This window comes from Stegodyphus dumicola, chromosome 7 (assembly GCF_044657685.1).
Source record: "Stegodyphus dumicola isolate Sdum_Otavi_A_Nest chromosome 7, ASM4465768v1".
Lineage (NCBI taxonomy): Eukaryota > Metazoa > Arthropoda > Arachnida > Araneae > Eresidae > Stegodyphus > Stegodyphus dumicola.
In genome coordinates, this window is record NC_140774.1 from 24,056,190 (window position 1) to 24,079,745 (window position 23,556).

Sequence of the window (23,556 nt, forward strand, 5' to 3'; positions counted from 1 at the left end):
TTATTTTTTCCCTCTTTGCTTTCACGTTTTCAGTGTAAATAAACATAAAGCAACAAAAAAAAAAAAATTAGTATAAAATATTGCTGCATGTAATCAGTTAAAGGGTATAATATTACATAATAATAAATTTCATTTTTAAATTTTAGTAAAAATAAATATTTGGTTTACATATAATTTAAATATATATTAGTTTAGTTGATTAGTTATTTACTTTAACTATTATTATATCCTCTTAAAACATTCATTAATTTTGAAATATGAAATTTCAGCAATATACATCCATAATACTTCATCAAGAATAATATTACGAATGTGAAGGGTAAATGCTATTAAAATGATAAATATGTTATAGCATTTACACATTAGGATTATTTGGTATGTGAAATTTTCCTTTATTTTGTAGAAAGAAGGTTTGTAGTTTAGGAAAGCTGTGACATTTCATGCATTCCGATGTTATCATTCTCAATTTCAAATCATTTTGTGTTTAAAGAGAATAGTAGAGTATTTAGTTGTAGAGGGCTAAATAAGCATAGATTATGGAATAATTAAAAAATGTCTACTTTCTTGGCTGAATTTCCTCATCAGAAATATGTGGCTCAATTTAGTTATATGTTTGCATCAATGGTAATAATAGAAAAAGTGCTAATTACAAGTGAAATTCTTTTATTTAAAAAATTACATAGATAAAAAATACAGTGTAAATTAATTACTTAAGTAAAATTTTCTCAAGCAATAAGCATATATATGGGTAACTAGGGATTTATTTTAGGATAGAAATAGTTGATTTATTTACTGGGTATATATTCCATTTTCTTTTTACAGCTATTGCATTTAAAGGGAATATTTTAATATGCATATTGATTTAGTTTATTTAATATTTTGAGAAAAGGAAGTGATTTCCAAAGTATTCTATTTTAATAATCTGATTTACTTTATTATTTAAATTATTTTAATATATTTTCAGGATATTGTCAATGAAGCATACGAAAAGTTAATGCCAGCTAATGTCAGTAATCCTTCTCTTAAGCAATATTTCTGCAATTTTCTGAATATTAGTCAATGTAATATAACTGAAGAAAACTCTGCTGTAAGTCTTACTTTTATATGAATGTTTTTTCTTGCAATCTTTGAAATTATTTTGAAAAGAAAAGTCTTAAAAATATGCACTTTGCTTTGATTGGAAATGTGAATTAAACTGTCTGACTTTTGTACTACAGATAGCTATCACAATTTACAATCCTCTTGCATGGAATGTTACAGAATATGTACGTGTACCTGTTACAGGAAAAGCTTATAAAATACTTGATTACAATGGAAAAGCTGTGGAAGCTCAGGTAAAAACTTAAGAGTTTTGTTTGTTAATTTTTTTACTGCTTTATTTTATATTTTTATTACATATTTTCAGGTTAAGTAATATAGGAATATTTGATACACTTTATTAGTAGCTATAAGGTGGTGCACCTATAGCTTGAAAAATACATACAGCAGTGTTCAGTTACTAAGCTTACTTATTTGCATATTTAAATCTTCATAACTCCTATTTTAATAAAGAGAAACAAATGAAATATCTAAACAAAAGCTTAAATGCAATACTGAAAAGTTTTCTTTAAAACAACTATAAATAAATTTTAAAAAAAATGTTGTATGCAGGTACATTAATTTGAATTACATTGTTTTGGTTATATTATTCCTTTATCTATGTTTAGGAATATTATTGCATGCTGTGCTACTATTTAAGCAATAAATTAAGTTTTCTAATTACTAAATAGTTCTCATGACCAGTAAAGCTTTACATTAAAAAACAATTCTAAATATTTGCTTTATGTAGTAAAATTCATTAATTTGTTAAAAAACTGTAATCGTGAAAAAGATATTCTGTAAAAATACAGTTTGCTTCTATCTCATTTTCCAGTCATTGTGCATTATACTGTAGAATTTTTTTTTTTTTTTTTTTTTTTTTTTTTTTTTTTTTTTTTTTTTTTTGAGTTTTTCTTATATATAAATAAATACAGGAGTGAATCAGAAAGTCTTTGCCCCTATTTTTATCAGCCAAAATAAGGTACATATAGGTAATTACAAAAATACATACTATTCTATGTACCTTAGACTGTTTTTCCACATATCCCCTCACCGGCTCTGACATATGCCCCATCGCAGCACTAAATTTGAGATGCCCCTGTGGTAGAATTCATCTGGCTGACTGTGGAACTTGGCTTCATTATTTCAGGTGAATCACTGTCCTGCCAAGAACTTCTTCAGGGGACTGAAAACATGGAAATCACTAAGGGTGAGGTACGGGCTGTCTGGTAGGTGGCCGATATTCTCGCAGTAAAATGACTACAGGAGCTTGTTGTCAATTTTGATTGCCATATGTGGCCTGACATCGTCGTGTAGGATAATCATGTTGTCCATATCGAGAATCCTTCAGTGCTTTCACCTGATGGCATGATGAAAGCCCACAAACATGACAGTGTGGAACTAGTAACTGTCACCAAAGATGGATGCACTTTGTAGCATGAAATCCAGTAGGAGAGGTTTAAGGTGATCTCAGAAGAGCATTAATATAACTTTCCCAACAGATGACACTCAACAGAAATTTTTTGGTCACAAGCAAACTGGATGTTTGCTGCTTTGATTCTGACATAAAATGAAGTATACACATTTAATCGCCAGTAACGATGTGGCTCAGGAAACTTTTACCCTCCTCAGCATATTATTGCAGATATTTCAGTGAAGCAGTCATCACTTGCTTTTCATACTATTCTTTGTACCTTAGAATCCACTGCTTAGGCACCCTTTGACATGAAACCTTCTGTAGCCTAAGGACCCGTGAAGAATGTTGTAAACACTGCCATATGAAATGCCAAGCTCATGGGATATGTTCTTGAAGTGCACACGCCAATCTGCTTTCACCATTGCACCCACATGGGAAATGTTGTTGTCAGTCAGTGATGAACGCAGCCTTCCCGAATGCTCATTGTCATGCAAGTCTTCATGACCATTTGCAAACTTATAACACCTCCACCTCACGCTCCTCAAATCAAGACACTTTTTCCTATACATGGGCTGCATTTCCATGTGGATTTTGATGTTCATTTGTCCCTTACTTCATAGGAAATGAATCATATTTTGTTGCTTGTACACCGTGGATGGGTGAAGCACAACTGCCATTTTCAACCAACTGGCAGCAGAACCTGCCATGGAACTACTGGGAGATAAGACTGGGACAGTTCAAGAAAGGTCCACCACTGGGAATGGGTGCATTGACTTCACATTTACAGTTGTAATTTGGCTAATGAGGGCAAAGACTTTCTTATTCACCCTCTTATGTATTTGTTTGAGAATCCTTAATGATTTTCATGCTTTAGAAAGTAATTTTCATTTCAACAGTTTTGTTCTCAAGTTAACAAGGAAAGCTAAGAAATTTTTTGTTGAAAATTTTGGCATACCTGATGAAACACTCAATTTCTGTTTGAAATAAGTTGTTAAGTGATCGGTATTTGAATCGAACATGAAATAAGTTGTTCAGTAATTTGATTCTAACATAACTCTTCAATTGTCCTTAAGCTTCGAAGAAAAACTGATAAGACAGGTATAAACGAATTAAAATAAAAAAATTTTTAATTTTAATTTTTAACATGGTGAAAGTTTATAAAGTGAACTTTTTAAATCTATATTTTAGCATTCTTACACTTAAGAATTCGACATTTTATCATAATCGATTTTTCTAGAAATAAATCCCAAAATATTTTGATCCTAAATAAACTAGTTCAGAAAAATGTGTGCTATTGTATTTACTATTTTGCTATTGATTCATAAATAAACTGACCTGCAACTTTAGTTACAGGTTTACAGTTTTTTTTAACAGTTTCCTTTATTTTCTTTTATTTTGTAGTAATTTTCTAGGTTTTTTTCAACATATGTTTCCTTTTTTTAAGACACAGTTAACATATTTTTGATTGTATGTGTTTTGCGAATTGGGTTATTGGTGTTATTTCATTTTATGATTGTACTTTTCTGCATATTTTCATTGTGGTAGGTGGTACCAGTGTCATCAGCAATGTTGCAAGTGCCTGGCAGAAAATCAAAAGCTGTGGCCGAAGTTGTATTTCAAGTCCAGTTACCACCTTTGGGGTATGCAACTTACCTTTTACGAAACTCATCGTGTAAGTTTTAGTTTTACTTTGATGATTATGATTTTTTAAAAATATTTTAAGGCGTTTTTCAGTTTTCAGTGTGTTCTGTATTTATAAAACTGAAACTTATTTAATGAGAATAATAATTTTTAACTCAATTTGAAATTTCTTTCGAACTTTTAAAATTAAACGATTTCTAAAATATCTGATGTGGCCAGAACAAGATCTCCTTCTAGATCTATCTACATTAAAATATAGAATTGGCAGAATAACAATGAGCTTTAAGTAAACTATCACTTCTTTTTGATTGTTTGTGAATATAATCTAACTTTTTTATAAACTTTATGGCTAAATGTTAATTATAAACACTACTCATTTTTCACTATTCTAGTCTTCCATATAATGGGTAATGATAACTATACATATTCGTGTACATATCTGTTATCATGCTTTGACTTGAAAGCATTGCATCGATCATAGTACATCCTTTGTTCATATAGTGTTTCAAATTCACAAATCAATGACTTAACAACCACAAATTTTTTAAAAGCAGCATGTCATTAGAATTCCCAGTAAAGTGTTGCCATGCATTTCTTTTTCAGTTTTGTTTTTTAGTTTATAATATCAGTGTTCAGTTTTTAATAAGATGACCAACTTCGTTTATTTTTAATTTTAGCTTTATTTATTGAACATCACTTTCTTTGTACATACTCCACATAAAATTCAACAATAAATCTCTAAAATCAACCTATCTTTAGAATTCCCAATGGAATGTTAAGTGTTGCCATACAGTTTTTTAATTCACTTATATTATATCTTTATTTCTTGAAAAATAATACATAGCAATAAGATTTGGTGGCTGCATCCTTTTCATTTGAAGAGTGATTTGACACAAAAGTGAAACAAATACAAAATTGGTGATTGAGGCTGATACATTTAATTATTTCATAATGAAAGTTCATCTTCGTAATGAGCATTTAGAATAACTCCAAGAATAAATTTAATGCTTATAAATGAAACATGATGTTTTCAGTCACATACCTATTTTAAATACCTTGGATTATCTCATAATATGTTGTTTTTTACGAAAGTCTGTTCAGAGCTTCAAATAAAGTAACACTTCCGGCTTATCAATTTTAGCCAAAATCTATTGTGTTCTTGATATAAAAGTCTTAAATAATAAAATTGAATAATTCTGGATTATAGTTTAATATAATATTTTAATTAATTTTCCATGCATTACAAGTTTGGCCCAGAAATTTCGAAATTCCTGAATATGTCATGAATAAATAATATTTTCATAATTATAATACCAAAAGACCTCCCTACTTTGTACCTTGACTCCTTTTCTTCCAATATTTATCCAACCCAAAATTGGATACATTAGAAGCTAACAGAAATTTTCGTGTGTGATGAATTGGAAACTAGTCCATCTATATGGAATTTTATGTTCATAACTCTTAAAGTGTTAAAAACTGTTATGGGCTTCAAGTACAGTACCACTTCCATACCTCCATTAAAGATTGTCATAAGCTTTATGTAAAGTACTGCTTCTGGGCTGCCCAGACAGTAATTCCAGATGGATATGGTTAGGGGAGCCGACTGTGATAACTAAGGGCCCGGGTTCGAATTTCAGAAAAGGCCTGGATATAAATTATCTTCCCCTCTAATGGTGGCCGCCTATTAGGTATTTCCATAATAAAATGACCACCACTTCTGGCCTTAGTAGTGGTGGCGAAGTCCTAAAAATGGCTATTGACCGCCATTGAAAAAAGTACAATTTCTGGTTGTTAAATTTTGCCCAAAATCTAATCTTCTTTTTTATATGAATGTAAAAAATTTAAATATGGAAGGAAATTTTGCAAGTTTGGTAAAGAATTGTCATGAACAGAAAATTCATCACATGCACACAGACATCATTGTAAAAATGTAAAACATATTGTGGGGACATTAATTTGTGCTTATTCACTGAAACTCACTATCAATAGACAGACACCACTGTAAAAGCATTTTGGGGGATACTATTTTATACTTAATCCCTGAAAACTCATTATTGCATTTTTGGACTGAAGACATTACATCCCTTACCTATGTATATAGGTTGCTGGAAGGTAAAAATGTATAATAGTCAAACCCTGCTGTAATGAACATTAAGGGAAGGAAATTTTAGTTCATTGTATCTATGGTTTGCTACATTCATTCCCAAAAGAAAAAACAAATTATGTGTAAAGTGTAAAAACTGGCTGATGAATCAAGTAATAACAATTGTAATTGACTAACATTATCACATATACAAAAAAAAAAAAAAAAAAAAAAAAAAAATGAATAATAACTCTTAATTTAAACAAAATATTATTAAGCTTTAATAGTAATTTGATGTTTGTTCTTTTTCAGTTTCACTACATATTCATAATTTTTATGCAATAAGTTAAAGGCATGGTTCTGATCCTTTTCTCAAATTAAGCACCTCCATTTGAAATAAACTAATAAATAATTCTTTTATCTGTAAAAGTGTAAAAAACCATAAAATGAATGACAAATGTTGAATTTAATTTTAACTTTTATTTAACGTCTAAGTAAAAAGTAATTTATAATTTGCTGTTGCTGTAATGCAGAACTCTTAATGAATCCAAATGAATAGAAAGAAGACTCCAAATGAATATCCAAAAAAGATACGTACTGTTTTTATTGTTTCAATTAAAACATTGGTAACAAGAGAAAATCTGCCGATGCAGAAATCAGTTACAAAGCATCTTAATACATCTCTCGCAACAACAAATAAAATAATAAACCAAGGTGAAACCAACTTGAAAACTAGAAAGCATAATGTTCGCTAGCTTTTGCTGAGACATGCGACTTAACATAGAAGAATTCGTAGGAGACTGTATGAAAACTAGCAATGAGGAGATAAATGGTAATGCATTGTGATCCATTAAGGAAGCATGGGTTTACCTCAATATCAGCAATCAAAAAAAGATCTATTATCAAAAATAAAGAGAAAAAATTGTACAAATCAAGTTCTGTCAATGCAAAGAAAGTTTCGGTTAGAGATTTATGATTGCCACAAGATTCTGTTACAGTAGGAAATTAAAAATAAGAATAAAAATAGTGGGAAAATCATTAAAATCAACTCAATATACTATCAAGAGAAAGTTTTATGTCTAATATTTAGAGGGAAAATTCCATTTTTGACCAGTGACTTCCAAAGAATGAAACTTCATCAAGACTTTTAGAAGAAATTCTGCTTTTTTTATCCCAGAGACTTTCAAAGAATGAAACTTGATCAAGACAAGTCATCTTGTCATACTTTGGAAAGTAACATTGTAATTATTGAAAAAATGTATTCTTGCAAGAGCACACCATATATACCTTTTCAACATATTCCTGCAAATTCCCTTGATGTTTCATCTATGAACTATAATGCCTTTGGTGTCTTCTTAGTGCAAATCCACCACATTTGATAAACTGTGGATAGAAGTGCAAGAGAAATGGAAATAAATACCTCCAGAAAATTTATGAAAAACTCTTTTAACATAAAAATCATGATGCAGACTTAATAGTCCAGAAAAAAAAAAAAAAAAAAAAAAAAGAACATTTAAAAAATAGTTTTTACAGTTTAAACATTAATTAAAAGGCCCCCTAATCATTCTAAAACTGTATAAACACCATTTGTACAATTACAGATAATAAACAACTATTTTTTAGATACTGAAAAGTCTCTTAAAGCCTTCAAATATATGCAACATATGGTATTTTTATACTTAAGCTAACACAGATGTTTGAGATGGTGTATATTGAAAACCTACAGGTTCTTCAACCAGTTCAACAATTTCTTGAAAATTTTCTTCGCTGATAATATTTTCTAATACTTTGTAAGATAAATTTATTGTGTTTAACTTAATCATATCTGTGCATTTAAAGAAATATGTAGACAACTTCATGCCAGCATGATAGGCCTGATTTTTACTTCCTTGTAGGAAGTTTTTCGCAATTACAATACTTCCTTTTTACTTCCTTGTACGAAGTAAAAAGGAAGTATTGTAATTGCGAAAAACTTCAGGCATAATATTTCAACGAAAATATCCATTTTGACCGCTATCGAATGCAATTTAATGATATTTTTGCGTGACATCCGTGTGTAAGGACAGAATAAAGGACTCTTTTTTCCCCAAAATATTATAAAACTGATTTAAAATGAATTCTAATCAGAATTTTTTGTGGCGTCTGTGCGTACACACGTAAGTATGTATGTATCTCGCATTTGAGTAGCCTCAGAACATTGAAATTTTGTATATAGGATTGCTATAACATGTAGATATGTACCTCGTATTTTGGTTGCAATCAGCTACACCAAAAACATAAAAATATATGTATATATATATATATATATATATATATCCACTCTGTTACTCGGCTCAGTAATCTCAGTTTCTTTATTCTTATATGTTTGGTCAGGTTAGGTTATTTAATTAGGGCAAAGCCTCGAGGACTATCTGCCTAAGGGGAGGGATGCCTTCGTGGAGGACTTTCTAAGCGAAACTGGCTCGTATACACGTTACACATGGGAAAAACACCCATGCAGCCAGCCCATTCGCGGGATTCGATCTTATATGTTTGTAAATTGTGCATTTTTTGCTTTAAAGATGATTGAATTATGTTGTTCTTATCTTCCGGTTAAGGTTTCTATGCCTTTAATAAATCTGCATGCAATATTTTTAGAATTATCAACAATTTATGTTGTTTATGTGCCGCTAAGCCTAAGTATTTTTGCCATGGCGGCCATATTTGTATACATTTGAAACAGCATAGTAATAGATTTATTGCCAATCTAGAAAAAGTAAGCTTCGCAATAACAAAGATAACGCCGTCTTTTATTATTGCGAATTAAATCATGCTTAATCCATTTTGGAATTTATTCAAGGAAATAATTGTGTAAGATTTACTTCATAATTTTCAATACAGATATTTTGAGAGTTTTTATGTATTTTTGCCTCGTTGTGAAGTAAAAACTGAATTAATTGAACGAGAAATACTGAATTGTCAGTGAAAAACTGTTTCTTGCAATTTTTGTTGTTGTTGTTGTTGCTTGCTTGATTTCTTTTGTACATCATTTTATATTTATTATAGTATTTGAATAGAACATGTGACAACGATTATATAATTCTTAAGGTGATATAAATTTTGTGCACTCTGAGTTAAAAAAATGAATGAAATGTAATGCTGTTAAGGAAACCTAGGGCCAGAGTGTCCCTATGGTAAACAAATATGATGAATTTTTAAGAGTGCATTTATTCTATTGTAGTTAATGCACTATCGACAAAGTAAACTTAATTCTATCCAATAAGTTTAAATGAAATGCTAGAAAAAATGCGTATAATTTAATATTCTGTACAAGGAAGTCTTGTGATGTACACATTATTAATTAGCCGTAGGCTGTATCTATCTTTTCTCATCTTGCATTCATATAAAAATTTATCTTGATTTTTATATTCTACACTGCTTTGATTTTGGCTTCAACCATTCTTTCCTTGAACAGTTTGAAACTGTAGCCCTTAAAGATGGAAACAGTCTGATTGGAAAATTATTACTTGTTGTTTGATTGTGAGGTTGATTCCTAATAATAAGTTTGAATCTGTACTATGTGACCAGTATCGTATTTCTTTATCTACTAGTAGCGGTAAAATACCTTCCTTTTGCAGTTTTAGCATTTCATTTAATTCACTAACCACTGATAACATTCCTTAGTTAGAAACACTTCTTTACAGTAACATATAAATTTTTTCTCTGTTTAGCATAAAATATTGTATTACTACATAAATAGTTTCATTACATATACATATCTCTTAAATTATCTCCTCATTAATCAGTTAAGAAATGTATGCCATTAGATTTATATAACTGAAGTGATTAATGTTAAGCAAAATGTAAATATTTGTGTATAAAGTGTTTTGAACCATATTGATTCATGGACAGGGCTGGTACTATTGATATGCATGCATAATATTATAGGCAGTTACATATTATCACAGCCACCCTTATAGAAGTCACCAAATTGCGATTTGTGCTCATGGCTGCCTTTGGAGAAATTGTTATGTGCATTAGGCAGCCATGCACATAACAATCTTTCAGTTTTCATATGTAGTCATTTTCAAACACACTGTTTTTGCTGAACTTAAAGTTCCAGTATTTTTTCCCATAAATTCAGTTTTAAATTTTGCAATTATGAGGTTTGGCTATTATGGAAAAATTTCCAGTAATTATAGAAAAATTTTGCAAAAATGCATAATATTGTTTCAAAATTGTTAAAGGAAACAATTGCTTTTAATGTAATTTTAAAGATCCTGAATTTTCAACAGTCCAAAGGAAACAAAAACCCACATGTAAGTAAGTCGCTTTATTGATTGATGTTTTGCTATAAATACCTAACTAAATAAAAAAAAAAATGTACATAATAAGAAATTTTTCACAATTACAAACCTTCACTTTTTCTTCTGTAAAAAATCACCAGACTGCATCAAGGTGGTTGTGTTAGTACACAAGTGCCATTTTAGTAACTGTTTGATGTAATTTACTTGTTTTACAAGTTTCTATGCAGTGCATTTGATTATTTGTAGAATTCTAAGAACATTTATGTACATAATTTTATTTTATTTTTTACCTTGGCTTGATGTTTTAGAGAGTATATATAATGCCTAAGTATTCTTTAAATTCCAGATTTTTCGTTTGGAGAGTAATATGTTCGTTAATACTTCAAGCAGTTATATTATTATGTGAAAATGATTTTGTGAAGAACTTAATGAAAGAACTTAATTTGTGAAGAACATCATGAAATTTCACGGTTTTTGTAACTTGGAATTTTCTTTGATTTTCTATAGCAGGTGCTGTTATGAAAGATCAAGCTAGTAAAATTCACAGGAAAGCTCAAGGGGATTGGATAATTAAGAATGAAGTAAGTGTATATTATTCTGTTCTGGGAAATGTTGTGGATGCCCTTAACTATTAAAAATATGTTTTGTGTTTAGCTAGTGTATAATATCAAAGTGAAGTTTCTCTGTATTACTATGAAAATTAACACAATTATATATTAATTATCATACACTATTGTTATTAGGTCTTAACTACCGCCTTCTAAAAAGGCCAAAGTTAACACTAAAGCCATTGATGATTAATATGCAGTATTTCTACACAGAAAATTTCACTCTTTTTTATATTTAAGTAGTTTTAGGGTTAAGGGTGAATGTAGTAAAAAAATAGTAATTTTATATGCAGGTAAGAAATAATAATAATAACTTAACTCCATAGTTGCTGATTCTTAAATACAGATAATTCAGAATAATTAGATTGAATCTTTTCATTGGTCATGCATAAATATAATCCGTGTATTTCGTCTAATCAGGAAACTTCAAAGTATTTAAAACATGCCAAATTAAAATTGATTCAATATTTAGAACAGGTAAAAGAGGTATCTAATGTAAAAATAATTCTGCATTCATGATCTTATTCAAATTTAATGAATTAACTATGTTTATCATAATTATTTAACTTTTAACTAATTCAGAAATTAATAAAACTTTTCTACAAATATAAAGAAGTATATTAATTGCATTCTACTATCATAATGCTTCTATATGAGTTGATTGAACCCTACACTGAATGGATTTTTATTTTAACAGTATAAAACTATATAGTGTTGAAAAGGCTTGAATATTTGGAAAAATATATTTCTTGTTTTGCTGTATTTAATAATAACAAGAAATATGACTTATAAATCAGTTTTACACACCTAAAATTTTACAGCAGTAAGGAGTTTTCTTGAATAGTGGAAACGAATATGATAACTAATATGATGATGTATTTTGCCTGTGATAAAAGCTTAACAAATTTAGAGTACAGAATAAAAGCAATATGTTTAGGAGAGAAATAAAATTATAGAATTTAATATTTTAATAATAAATGTAACTGTTAATTTAATAATAATTTTAATAATAAATGTAACTGAAGATGCATTGTCTGCATGAAAGCAATTGCAAAGTTCCAAAAACTTTTTTTTTTAATTAAGATGGAAATTAAATCTTAGACTGATGTTGATTTTATAAAAAAAAGTATTTTTACCCCATCTTCTAGTAGGTCACTGAATCTCCTGGTCTTTCATTTTTAGCCCTTGCTAAGGAAAATGTTCCCAACAATAAATGGAATTTATGAAACTTTAATTGTACAAATTTCATTCTGCTGGCCCTAGTGATTTTTAGCAAAATTTTTCTTGCAAAATTTAATTTGATATGAATTATGTTAACCTGCTATAGACATTTGTAGTACATTTTATGAAGATTCAGCCATAAATTTAATCAATTAATATTTGGATTTAATTTTTTTTTTTCATCAATGAATGGTACATTACTAAGTTTATCTACACAATAATATGTACATTCATCATGAATTTTATTTTAGTTGTATTTGAAAGTATTTAAAAAGGTAAATGAAGGCTTTCCATCTTGGCTAAGGATTTTCTTTGTATAAAATTGTAATAAAATTACAAAATGAAATATGCCAAAGAAAATAATATTTAGAATATCTAATTAAATATATGATAATACTTTTTTATTAGAATCACATTATAAATCTATAAGTAACCATGCCATGCATTTTAAACTGAATTTATGACAGTTTGGAGTTTTGTTTTAACTACCATCAATGTTCAGTATGAAAACCTCCAGAAACTCCCATTTTTTGCTAAAAGATCTCTCATTTTTTGATATTTTAAGGTATAGAGTCTTTCTTTTTAGAACAGCAAAAATATTCTGCATTATAATCTTTAAATATATTTAAACAGACAAAATTAAATAAACAAACAAATAAGGGGAAGCAACAATTAGGGCACTATCTATTAAGCAAAATAGGAATAAAATTAATCAAACAAATTGTGAAAAAAATCAATACATTAAGGAAGCTAAATAAAATTTGATTGCAGTTGAAATTAACTTCAGACAAAAGATTTTGGAATATCTAATAAATAAATGAAAAAAAATGATTGATTTTAATGCAGCTAAAATTGAAAGATCATTGTTATGGAAGATCTTTTAATTTATGCTTTTTTAGCATAATGTTAATTTTCTTTAATACAGAATTTAAACTTTTGTTAGTTTAGCCAATGTATGTTTAACATGCTAAGCACCAAGCCTATTTTATCTTCCTTCCCATTTACCCCACAATATTGAATCTCACTGATAAGCTGGCAGCTGGTGTGATTGATGCAGTCTGAATGGTAAATATAGTATCAGTCACTGATGTCCAAACAAAAAGTATAGTGTAAGTCACCAATGATTAGCATGGTGGTTAATGCTTTAAGAAAACCATTATTTTTATATTAATTTTTTAGGTACTTTTATTTTTTTTTAAGATTAAATTTAGAAAGTTGGAACTGTGAGTTGTTTTAAAAAGTGTTTACTGCTATTCATTCTTAAGACATTAAGCATCATGTGTGTTTTATCTCCCTCTCTATTTTACCCACAATATCCAATTTCATGAATATGCTGGCAGAATTTTTAAATATTATATCATCAATCAATAATGACTGATTAGCTTTGAACAGAACATATAGTGTCAGTCGTCAGTGGTTGATATGGTCTGAACAGAGAGCATAGTATTAGTCACCATTGATAGATATAATATTTAACATAATAACTACACAGACACGAATGTGAAAAGTTCCCAAGAATTAAAATATGAAACATAATATTTGAGGAATAAACAGCAAATTTATCTTGAAACTATTGTCACTAATAATAATTATTTATCTATGGAAATTAAAAACAGGCTTCTCATTGCAAATAGATGCTACCATGGTCTTAAAAGTCAGTTCAAATCTTGATTTATCTGCCATAATACTAAAATTAATATATATATATATAAACCCTGTTACATCTCATCATATTATATGTCTGTGAGTGATGAGCAATGACTAAAATAATTGAAAGTAAACTACTGATCTTTGAACATAAAATATTTTTAAAAATATTTGGCGCTGTTTATGAAAATGGTGTTTGGAGATCTTTAAAATAAAAAATCATCATTTATAAATCTTTAAGTTCTTTAAAATAAAAAAAATCATGTATAATCATGTAATCTACCAAAAATTTAGACAGCTTGATATTATCAAGGTAATAAAAAGCCACAAGATTCGATGGTTTGGTCATTTATACGGAATATATGAAGACACAAACCCAGTAAAACAAATCGCGTTTACCAAATCTGTGGGAACTAGAAAGTGAGGAACAATTAGGTGGCTTGATGCTGTTGAGGATGACATTAATACCATATATAGGGAAGATTGTAGGAGTATTGCCTTGAATAGGTCCAGATGGCGTAGACTGATTGAGATGGCCTTGGCCAGCAGTAGGCTATAGTGCCTAAGAAGACAAAGAAATAGCAAATTTCATTAGTAGAAGACAAAAAACTCAGACATGTGATGAAGATTTCAGACAGTTTTATAACATACAGAAGAGAAAAACATGGCATTCAGATTTAGATGTTTTTAATGAGATATTTTTCTTTGTAATGGTAAACAAAAAATAATTTAAAAACTTTATTGATAATGAAAAGAAAAAAAATATTAATAGTAACAGCTTGCAAAAAAAATTACTGATCAAGATGAGATTTTGCAGAACAAATCTTCTGTAGGGCATCTTCTGTATGCAGAACAAATTCTTCTATAGGGCATGGAACATAAAAAAATAAATACAGACAAAAGTCTTTAATCCAGACGTCCATAATCCGGACCTCAAAGCTACAAACTTTCTGCGCATGCGTAAACGCATAATGCACATATGCATTTATGCATGCCCATAATACCTTTACACATGCGCATAATACCTTTATGCATGCACGTTTAATGTATAACAGACGGTATAAGCTAAGTTAAAATTATCTAATTATCTATTTCAGTTAATGTTGCAGATTGCGTTGTTCCTTCGAATTGGATCTGGCCTATTATTTTTTGCAGATTGTTAGAGCAATTTTATAAAAGTAAGCTTGGACTTTCGATTATGTCAAAAAGAATTTCCGATTCTGGAGCTGCCAAAGGATCTACAAAGTGAAAGCATGTTTCAATGTCCATCAAACAAAAAGTGGAATTGCTGCAAAAAGTGGATAAAGGCATATCCTTTGTTTTTCTAACCATTCCGAAATCTGTTTATCAATTTCATGCTGCTCTGCGGGTGGGGTAGGGGACATCGCGGCGCATAATGAAACTGGAAGTTGATCTGTCAGCACTATCCTTATCTTCAGGGCAGATGTTTTTATTTTATTCGGCTTATAATTCCTTACTAAATGTAGTATTTCATCTCGATGTACTCTGTCTTTGATATGATTTAAATCAAATTCCTCATCATTATACATATAATGAATACACATCAAATAGTTTTCTGGTTGCAATTTTCTAATTTCGACTATGCGTAATATATGCTTAACGCATGCGTTGAAAGTAATGTTTAATAAAGTAAACAAATAAATATTAAGCTTTTTTTTTTGTAAATTTTGATACCCTTTAGATCATAATTGCTCTTTATTTCATAAATTATGGTTTCATATTTTTAATTTTTTAAATTTCTGCATGCCATCTTACCAGATTTAAGTTGATGATCTATAATCTGGAAAAAATCAATAATCCGGAATCGCTGAAGTCCCGACGAGTCCGGATTAAAGACTTTTGACTGTATATACTATTTTTAGAATAAGAACCAGATTTGGCATGAAAAGGAAGACAATCAGTAAAAGTTTCTGATAAATTGTCTCTATTTTTCACATCTTCAATGATGAAGTTAAGATTCAATTAAAAAAATATTGCTCAGAAACATGATTTATTTTCAGTAAGAAAATTGTCATCATATTTGTATTAATTAGAATTATATGTTTTATTATGGTAACAATAAAGTGACTTCAAGGAGCAGGCACTGTACAGTTTTAACGGAAAGTTATTAGAAATAGAATATATATTCATTTGTAAGGAAGGAATGTAATGTAGTTATTGTAAATTAAGTTATGGTAGTTTAATTAAAATTCTGTAGATCATGAAAATAACACATAAATGGGTAAAGGGGGGGGGAAGTTTTTTTCAATGCACCGAACATTTCTAAAATTCCACAAAATTTTAATCAAAATTGTTTGGAACTTGAAAAAAATATATAACTGAATGAAGATGAGAAAATTATTTTCTATATATGCACGATATAAGCATGATATGTAGTTTTCTTTTCTTAATATGGGGTCCACCAGCGGCCAAGCAGTAAAGTCGCTGAACACTGGTACTTTGGTCCGAGGTTCGAATCCAGTGAATGGGCTGGCTACATGGGCGTTTTCATGGTTTTCCCCATGTGTAACGTGTATTCGAGCCAGTTTCCCTTAGAAAGTCATTTACGAAGGAATCCCTTCCCTTAGGCAGATAGCCCTCGAGGCTTTGCCATGATCACACACACACATCTTTTCTTGATATGTTTTGATAAAGATGGGAAAAAAATAAGATTTACTATTTAAATATTTGCTGAACATAGCAGATTCCAGCATTATTTGTGAACATCATAATAAGGTTGATATTTGAATTTAAAATGTAAGCATTCTGCTTAAGAATGAAAAAAAAAAAAAAAAAAAAAAAAAAACTTTATAACCATTTAATTTACTTACTTGAATTTAATTCTGCTTATTTTTTCATTATTTATCTTGCTTGAAGTTGAATATTTATACAACTTATATAAAAATTTTGAGGTGAAGTTTAATCATTTGATTGGATTGGATTGGATCATTCATTTATGGCAAAGCACACGAGGGCTATCTGCCTGAAGGGAGGGATGCCTTCGTGGAGGACTTTCTAAGGAAAACTGGCTCGTATGCATGTTACACATGGGGAAAACCACGAAAACGCCCATGCAGCCAGCCCATTCACGGGATTCGAACCTTGGGCCACACTACCAGTGTTCAGCGTCTTTACCGCTCGGCCGCTGTTGGGCTTAATTATTTGAAGAATAGACTTGTGCTCTTTCAGTTGTAGAATCTGGGTGGTTATTTATTTATTTATTTTGTATAGGTTTGCTTGAGAATGCTGCAGTAGTTTGGTTTAAAAAAATATTTAGTTAAAATTACATTAGCTAAAACATTTTTATGTATATGAATGGTTGCTATAAGTATTCATTTTACAATATTTTAGCATGTTTATATAATAGTTTTATATCATGTCCTTTTTATTAATAATATAGTCATTTTAAGAAGGCGTTTCTTCATAAGTAGTGCTTTAAGTACTTGAATATTCTTTTTTTGTAGCATCTTACTGTCTTTGTTGATGGAAAGTCTGGTCTCTTGAAAGGAGTTCGTTTAGCAGATGGTTCCAATATAACTGTGAATCAGTCATTTTATTGGTACAGAGGTATGAATGGTAATAACAGTGAATTTCAGTTTAGAGCATCTGGTGCTTACATATTTAGACCAAATGGTACAGAGCCCTTACCTTTGGGAAATAATGTTGATATAACACTTATAAATGTGAGTATTAATATTTTATTTTTATTTTTAAAGAAGTGCATATTAGAAATTTTTGAACAAAAGTTTTGTTTGTTATAGACATTTAGAATAATTGATTTAAATTTTTGTTTTAAAAATCTTTGATTATCATTATTTAGTCATTATGATTTGAGATTCTTATCATCCTAAAAAATATCTCAACCTTATGAGTTAAGTATTTGGTAAAGAACATAAAAACTATGAAATTATTTTTAATACACTTTACAATATATTTATCATTTGTTTATAATCTGAATGAGAGCAATTATTTTTTGATAATTTATGAGAAATTTCTCATATTGAAAGCCAAAAGTTCATAGTTACATCTTTTTTTTTTTTTTTTTTTATTTCAGAAAGGCTCTTTAGTTCTTCGACATTTGGTCATTGAATGTAATTTAAGCTATAAAATTATCTTACATATTTGCTTAATTATGTGCATTTATGTGTGTAATAAGTAAACTCGATAATACTGAAGCAAAGTTTTCATGTCTAAGTGATGTTAGCAGTTATAGGAATATCTGTTAATATTGAAAATATCAAATATCATTTGGTGAATATTATTTATGAAAGAATTATGAGTTCTTAATGAAAGAAGACATAACACTGATATTCATAAATGCATATTCACAATCTATGTTGATATATCACTTTCATATCTGGGTTAAAGGTCTAATACTTCAAATTGCCTCAAGTAATAAGAAACAATTTATAATGTAGCTGAATTTATGCTGAAATGTGACAGAAATTTAAAGCAAGTGCAACAAAAATATTATAAAGCACATTTCCCGAATAACATTTTAGCAAAAAGAAATAGCAAAGTAATCATGTTAAAATTAATTTCCATTCAACTTTTTTTTTTTAAATGATAAGTGTCCCCCCTCTATGTAAATGTTTCAAAATAATCAGGTTGAGAATTGTTTCAAAATATTCAGTGACTCAGATAGCAAATTGTTTCTAGAAGATTCAAAATGTTCAATGTTACATATTCAGGCAATTTTCCCTTAACATTCACCTTTTTTATTCCTCCTTCTTAATTTTGTTAAAAAATTTCCGATTTTCACACTGATAAAGTTGGCAGGTATATAGATATTAAAAATTTGTTCTATCATTTATCTGACAAAACTGTTTTGCATGTGGAAATCCCTAAATGTGATTGTTGCTTTATTTGTGTGTGTGTGTGTTATGATTTTGATGTACTGTTGCATTTAAAAATTATAAACAATGTTCAAATGCAATAAGTGTAATTTTCAGTATTTTTTCTATAAACCGCTTACACATATCTTGAAGATAATTTTAATACATTAAGTGACTTAGTTTGTCATTGAGAATGAAAGTAAAATCTCTTAAATGTGTTAAAAATATCTGAAAAGTAGCTAATCTGAGAATTTATGATGCATCATGATGTCGCATAGTTCCCAAGACAAGTTCATCTTGGCACCACTCTCTTCAAAGGGATGATCCAGCCCCTTTTTAATTTAGTTCTGCCACTGTATGCCACAGTCAGAAAATAAGTAGTCTGCCATATTTATAGAGGAGAACATCACTCGAAGGCAATTTCAGACAAGTCACTGTGTCAGTGCGAAGATATATTATATTTGCTAAAAACAAGGAATATGTGATAAAAAAAAAATAGATGAGAGACAGTTTCTCAGATTGCTATGGAAATGAACATCAGTGCTGAATCAGAAGAAAAAATTCTGCAGGAAAAGTTGGCAGTGTTGTAGGATTCTCCACTGTGTAATTCTAAGTTACTGTTGGAATTGAAGAATCTTATGAACTGATAAGCAAATAATCGCTTGAGTTTGTGTGACAGGAAACAACAAGATAGAAGGGTAAAATAACCCTTTATTATTCCAATTAAAGTTTAGTAAAACTCCGTCTTGGAGTTGTACATTAAAGCCAACACTTGGGCTTGAACTTAAGAGACTAAGAATTAAACTAAACTAATCTTAACTAAAGAGATATAGCCGAAGTTATCAAGATTCTAACAGGGTTGGCCCTTTAATGCTAATTGACTGCGAAGCTATCAAGGGCCTAAAGTATGGCTGAGCATAATAATAGCTTACAAGAGAGTAGCCTAAAAGGGCGGACGCGTGCAGCTAGAATATCTGGTATCTCCTCTCACTAAAACTGTAGAACTTCGCTGTTATATACTGCTCTTCCTCATTAGCATTCAGACGTGATTCTAAAACGACGTTCTGGCTGGAAATGGTAAGTTGAAAAAAGAATCGATAGGAAAAGAATTTTAACTCAAAATTTGACTGCTAATAAAATTAACACTATCCTTACAGTGTCAAAGATAAGTACTTAGAATGTTGCTAGATATAAATAGGTACTCACAATAAGATACTAATATAGGTACTAGAATAAGTATACTCTAAGATAGGTACTCAGAATGTTGATGTCTAAAGTAAAAAAAAAAAAAAAAAAACATTTGGTCAAATATTTTAGAAAACTGTTCTCTATGATAAATGCCAATAAAAGGTTTTTGCACGACTAATGATAGGAGAGGAAATATGACATTACACACCAAGCAATGAAACAAGATAGCATGAAGTTGAAGCACAATCTACCTCTTTGTTTCATAAATTTAGGACTAAAAACTTTGTCCAGTAGATTGTGTGCATTTTTCTTGTGATGAAAAAGGATCATTAATTTTTTTATTATATGTCATATACTATCATGATATAGGTGTTATATTAACTAGTTAACTAAAATCCGATAAGCCATAAAGGTAAAAACACCATGACAAATTACAGAAATATGTTGTTTTAATATGACAACATTCCAGCACATAGGTCTCATGTTTTCAAGACTGTTGTTGAATGCTTTGGATCTCAGCTTTATGTTCATCCATTGTGTTCACCAGACTTGCCTCCAATTTATTTTGTATCTAATTTTTATTTATTTATTTATTTATTTATTTTTATTTTTTTTTTTTTAAGTGAAACCACATTTTCATACTTCACATTTACAATGATAATTTGAAGTATACCATTCGGGAGTTCTCTGAAGGTTGTGACAAACATTTTTGTGGAAAACTATGAAAGTAATTTAAGACATTTATCTTATAAGCATTAGCATTGAAAGTTCCTCATATCAATCCTCTTCTCTCAGATGTTGATAATTTAAGATCATACCTATTTACATATAATGTAATATGCTTGATCAGTGTAGTTCGTAATATAATGGTAACATAATTCTTTATTTATAAATATTTCCTTTGGAATATTTTTTTTGCATTTTTATCAAATGAAAAAAATAATATTTTTTCTTCCCCATACCATCTTGCCATCAATATAAAGTAGTTTGTTTTTTCCTTTCTTTTCCTGTAATATATTTTTTGCTTTTAGTGCTGAAATGATGAAGCAGTGATTGATAAAGCAGTGAGTGAACTATTATGGTTTACAATTTTTTAATGATTAAAATAATCTTTTTTTCAAATATTTATTAAACATTTAGGGTTCATTAGTTCAGGAAATTCACCAAATTTTTACTCCATGGCTGAGTCAGATCGTTCGCCTTTATAAGGGATCAGAGAATGTTGAAATGAAATGGCTTGTGGGTCCTATTCCTGTCGAGTAAGTCATATTTTTGTACTCTTAAATGTAAATTTTGATGAGATTAAATTATTTGTACTTCTTGGGTTGCTTAATTGGGTTTATTTCATTAGTTAAGATGAGGCATCTGAAAGGAAATTATATGAACTGCATTGCAGCTTTTTGTAGCAGGATTTTATTTTTGACAAATAATTTGGAATATGTAAATGATGGGAAACATTTCCAAGATCAAATTCCATTTTCTATACCGCATATATAAATTATTTTTATAGGGATTAAAAAAAAATTATGTTGATATTTTCCTAAGAATTTATTGAATATTTCCAGTTGACTGAATATGCTTAGTAATAGATATGTACTGCGCCCCAAGGATAGTGGTTTGCAATGCTGACTACCGTGCCAAAGGGCCCGGGTTCAAATTCCAGAGAAGGTATAGATGCTTACAGTTTCTGTGCAGCAAGGGGGGCGCTCTAAATATGTGGTGAGTCAAAAGGCCTCTGAAGAGGTTGGTAGTAAGGGCAGGAGACCTTCAGACCTGTTCCCCTGGAGTTCTCTCCATCAAAATTGGGGGTGAAGATGAGCAAATTTGTACTGTTACCTGTATGGTGTTCAAGGCCATTGCCAACAGCAAAGACAGTCTTGCACTCCTTGCCACAATGAATTTTGTGGACTTGTTTTGATGTTACGGTCAGACAAGTGAGATAAGTCACAACAACAACAGATATGTAAAATTCTATGAAGTAAATGAAATTCAACCTAACATTCAATGTATTATATAAACTGACATTACAGAACAACTTCTTGAAAATGACTTTTTGTCAGAAATTTTTTCTCTAGGGTTTTAAGTCCTGGGTTTTGATTTCAAATAGTGGTGTCATTTTCTAGTTATTATACAAAGAGAAATTGCTTGTAGCTTACAATAACTAAGGAAGATGGATGTTTTATAATATAATAAGAATAATGAATATGATATGTTAGTTCCTATTAGTGTGTATGTCTTAATGATTGTGCTGGTAAGAAGTCTACCATGATAGGATGAATTAAGTCATAAAGGAAGGGGTGAACATTGGTTTAAATTTTTCTAGATAACAGTTGAATTATATCTGTTCTCTTTTGTTTATTTTTCTAAAAAATAATTTTGTAAAAGCACTTGGTTTCATGTAATTAAGAAATTAAAATGGCTGTATAATATAATTAACAGAATGTTTATCAGCAAGTTTAGAGGCCCAAAGTTTGAATTTCTTACAAGGTATCTTTCTAATTTCATTCATTGAAATAGCATCTATCTTTATCTAGGCCAAAATATATGATTTTATGAAACCAGTAAAAGGTTTACTAAAGTAAAGTCCTAAGTAATTTCGTCTGTAATGAATAAAAGGCTATTGAAAAGAACAGTGAATTGCTTTGTGCAGTTGGGTAGATAGATAGCTGTAAATTAGTCTTTGAATTTAAAGTGCAGTTGAGATAACCTGTTTGACAGAGTGAAAACAAATTAATTTTGAGTTTGTAATGAAGAGAAAATTAATTTTGTTTAGCTGATAGAAATTGTGATTATTTTAGTTTCAATAACAACTGTTTTATGAGCAATTACAGTAAACATAGAAATCAGTTTTGGAAATGTTACATTATCTTATTCATGGAAGACTTGCTTATTCATCGAAGACTAAAATTGTAGAATGTGGCTACTTCCATTTTACATTTTTTTTTTTTTTTTGTGATACTGATTTGCATTTACCATTAACATTAGAACACATCTACTATATTTACTCCACAAGAAAACTCTCCTTTACATTTTAGAATAAATTTTAAGAAATAAAGGGTTGATTATTATGTGATGAGGGTATTGTTTTGATTAGAATTCAGTTGACTCTAATTAGAATGACAAAGATAAGCTATCTTATTAAATACAATATTTTACAATGATATAGAAAAAAAGAACAGGAAAACTCAGTGATACATTGTTGCATCTTGGTTCCTGGGTATACCAGTGACCGGTATAGTAGATACAAGCCTAAATTGAAATCTCTCAGCTAGACATGGCTGTAATAATGATTGGTAGCTATGGTGTTTATATATACAATAATTACTTTTGTGGTTTATTTAGTATTTAAACAGTGTAGTTATACTGTGTTGTAATAATTATGCTCCTTCCTCTTGTTTCCCAATTTCAATTATAAAAATACTCGATTATATAACACTACCAAATAATATAACCAAAAATATGCAAACAAAGGATCTTATATTCAAGTTATAAGATATTAGACTTTTACTAAATGTAACTTGTGACTAATCCTCAGTAAGATTGTGACTTATCG

General features: G+C 29.5%; 1 protein-coding gene across 2 annotated transcripts in view; it reads left to right on the forward strand.

Annotated features, from left to right (window-relative positions):
• Positions 1 to 23,556, forward strand: part of LManII (Lysosomal alpha-mannosidase II) — a 70,922-nt gene that overhangs the window by 31,925 nt on the left and 15,441 nt on the right. Inside the window, exons 13-18 of one of the 2 annotated variants that reach the window (XM_035371899.2) lie at positions 965 to 1,087; positions 1,218 to 1,334; positions 4,040 to 4,166; positions 11,015 to 11,085; positions 17,445 to 17,663; positions 21,144 to 21,262. In XM_035371899.2, the coding sequence (XP_035227790.1) occupies positions 965 to 1,087; positions 1,218 to 1,334; positions 4,040 to 4,166; positions 11,015 to 11,085; positions 17,445 to 17,663; positions 21,144 to 21,262 (776 nt within the window). Of the gene's footprint in view, positions 1 to 964; positions 1,088 to 1,217; positions 1,335 to 4,039; positions 4,167 to 11,011; positions 11,086 to 17,444; positions 17,664 to 21,143; positions 21,263 to 23,556 lie in introns of both variants that reach the window. The other variant, XM_035371893.2, reaches the window with a different exon arrangement.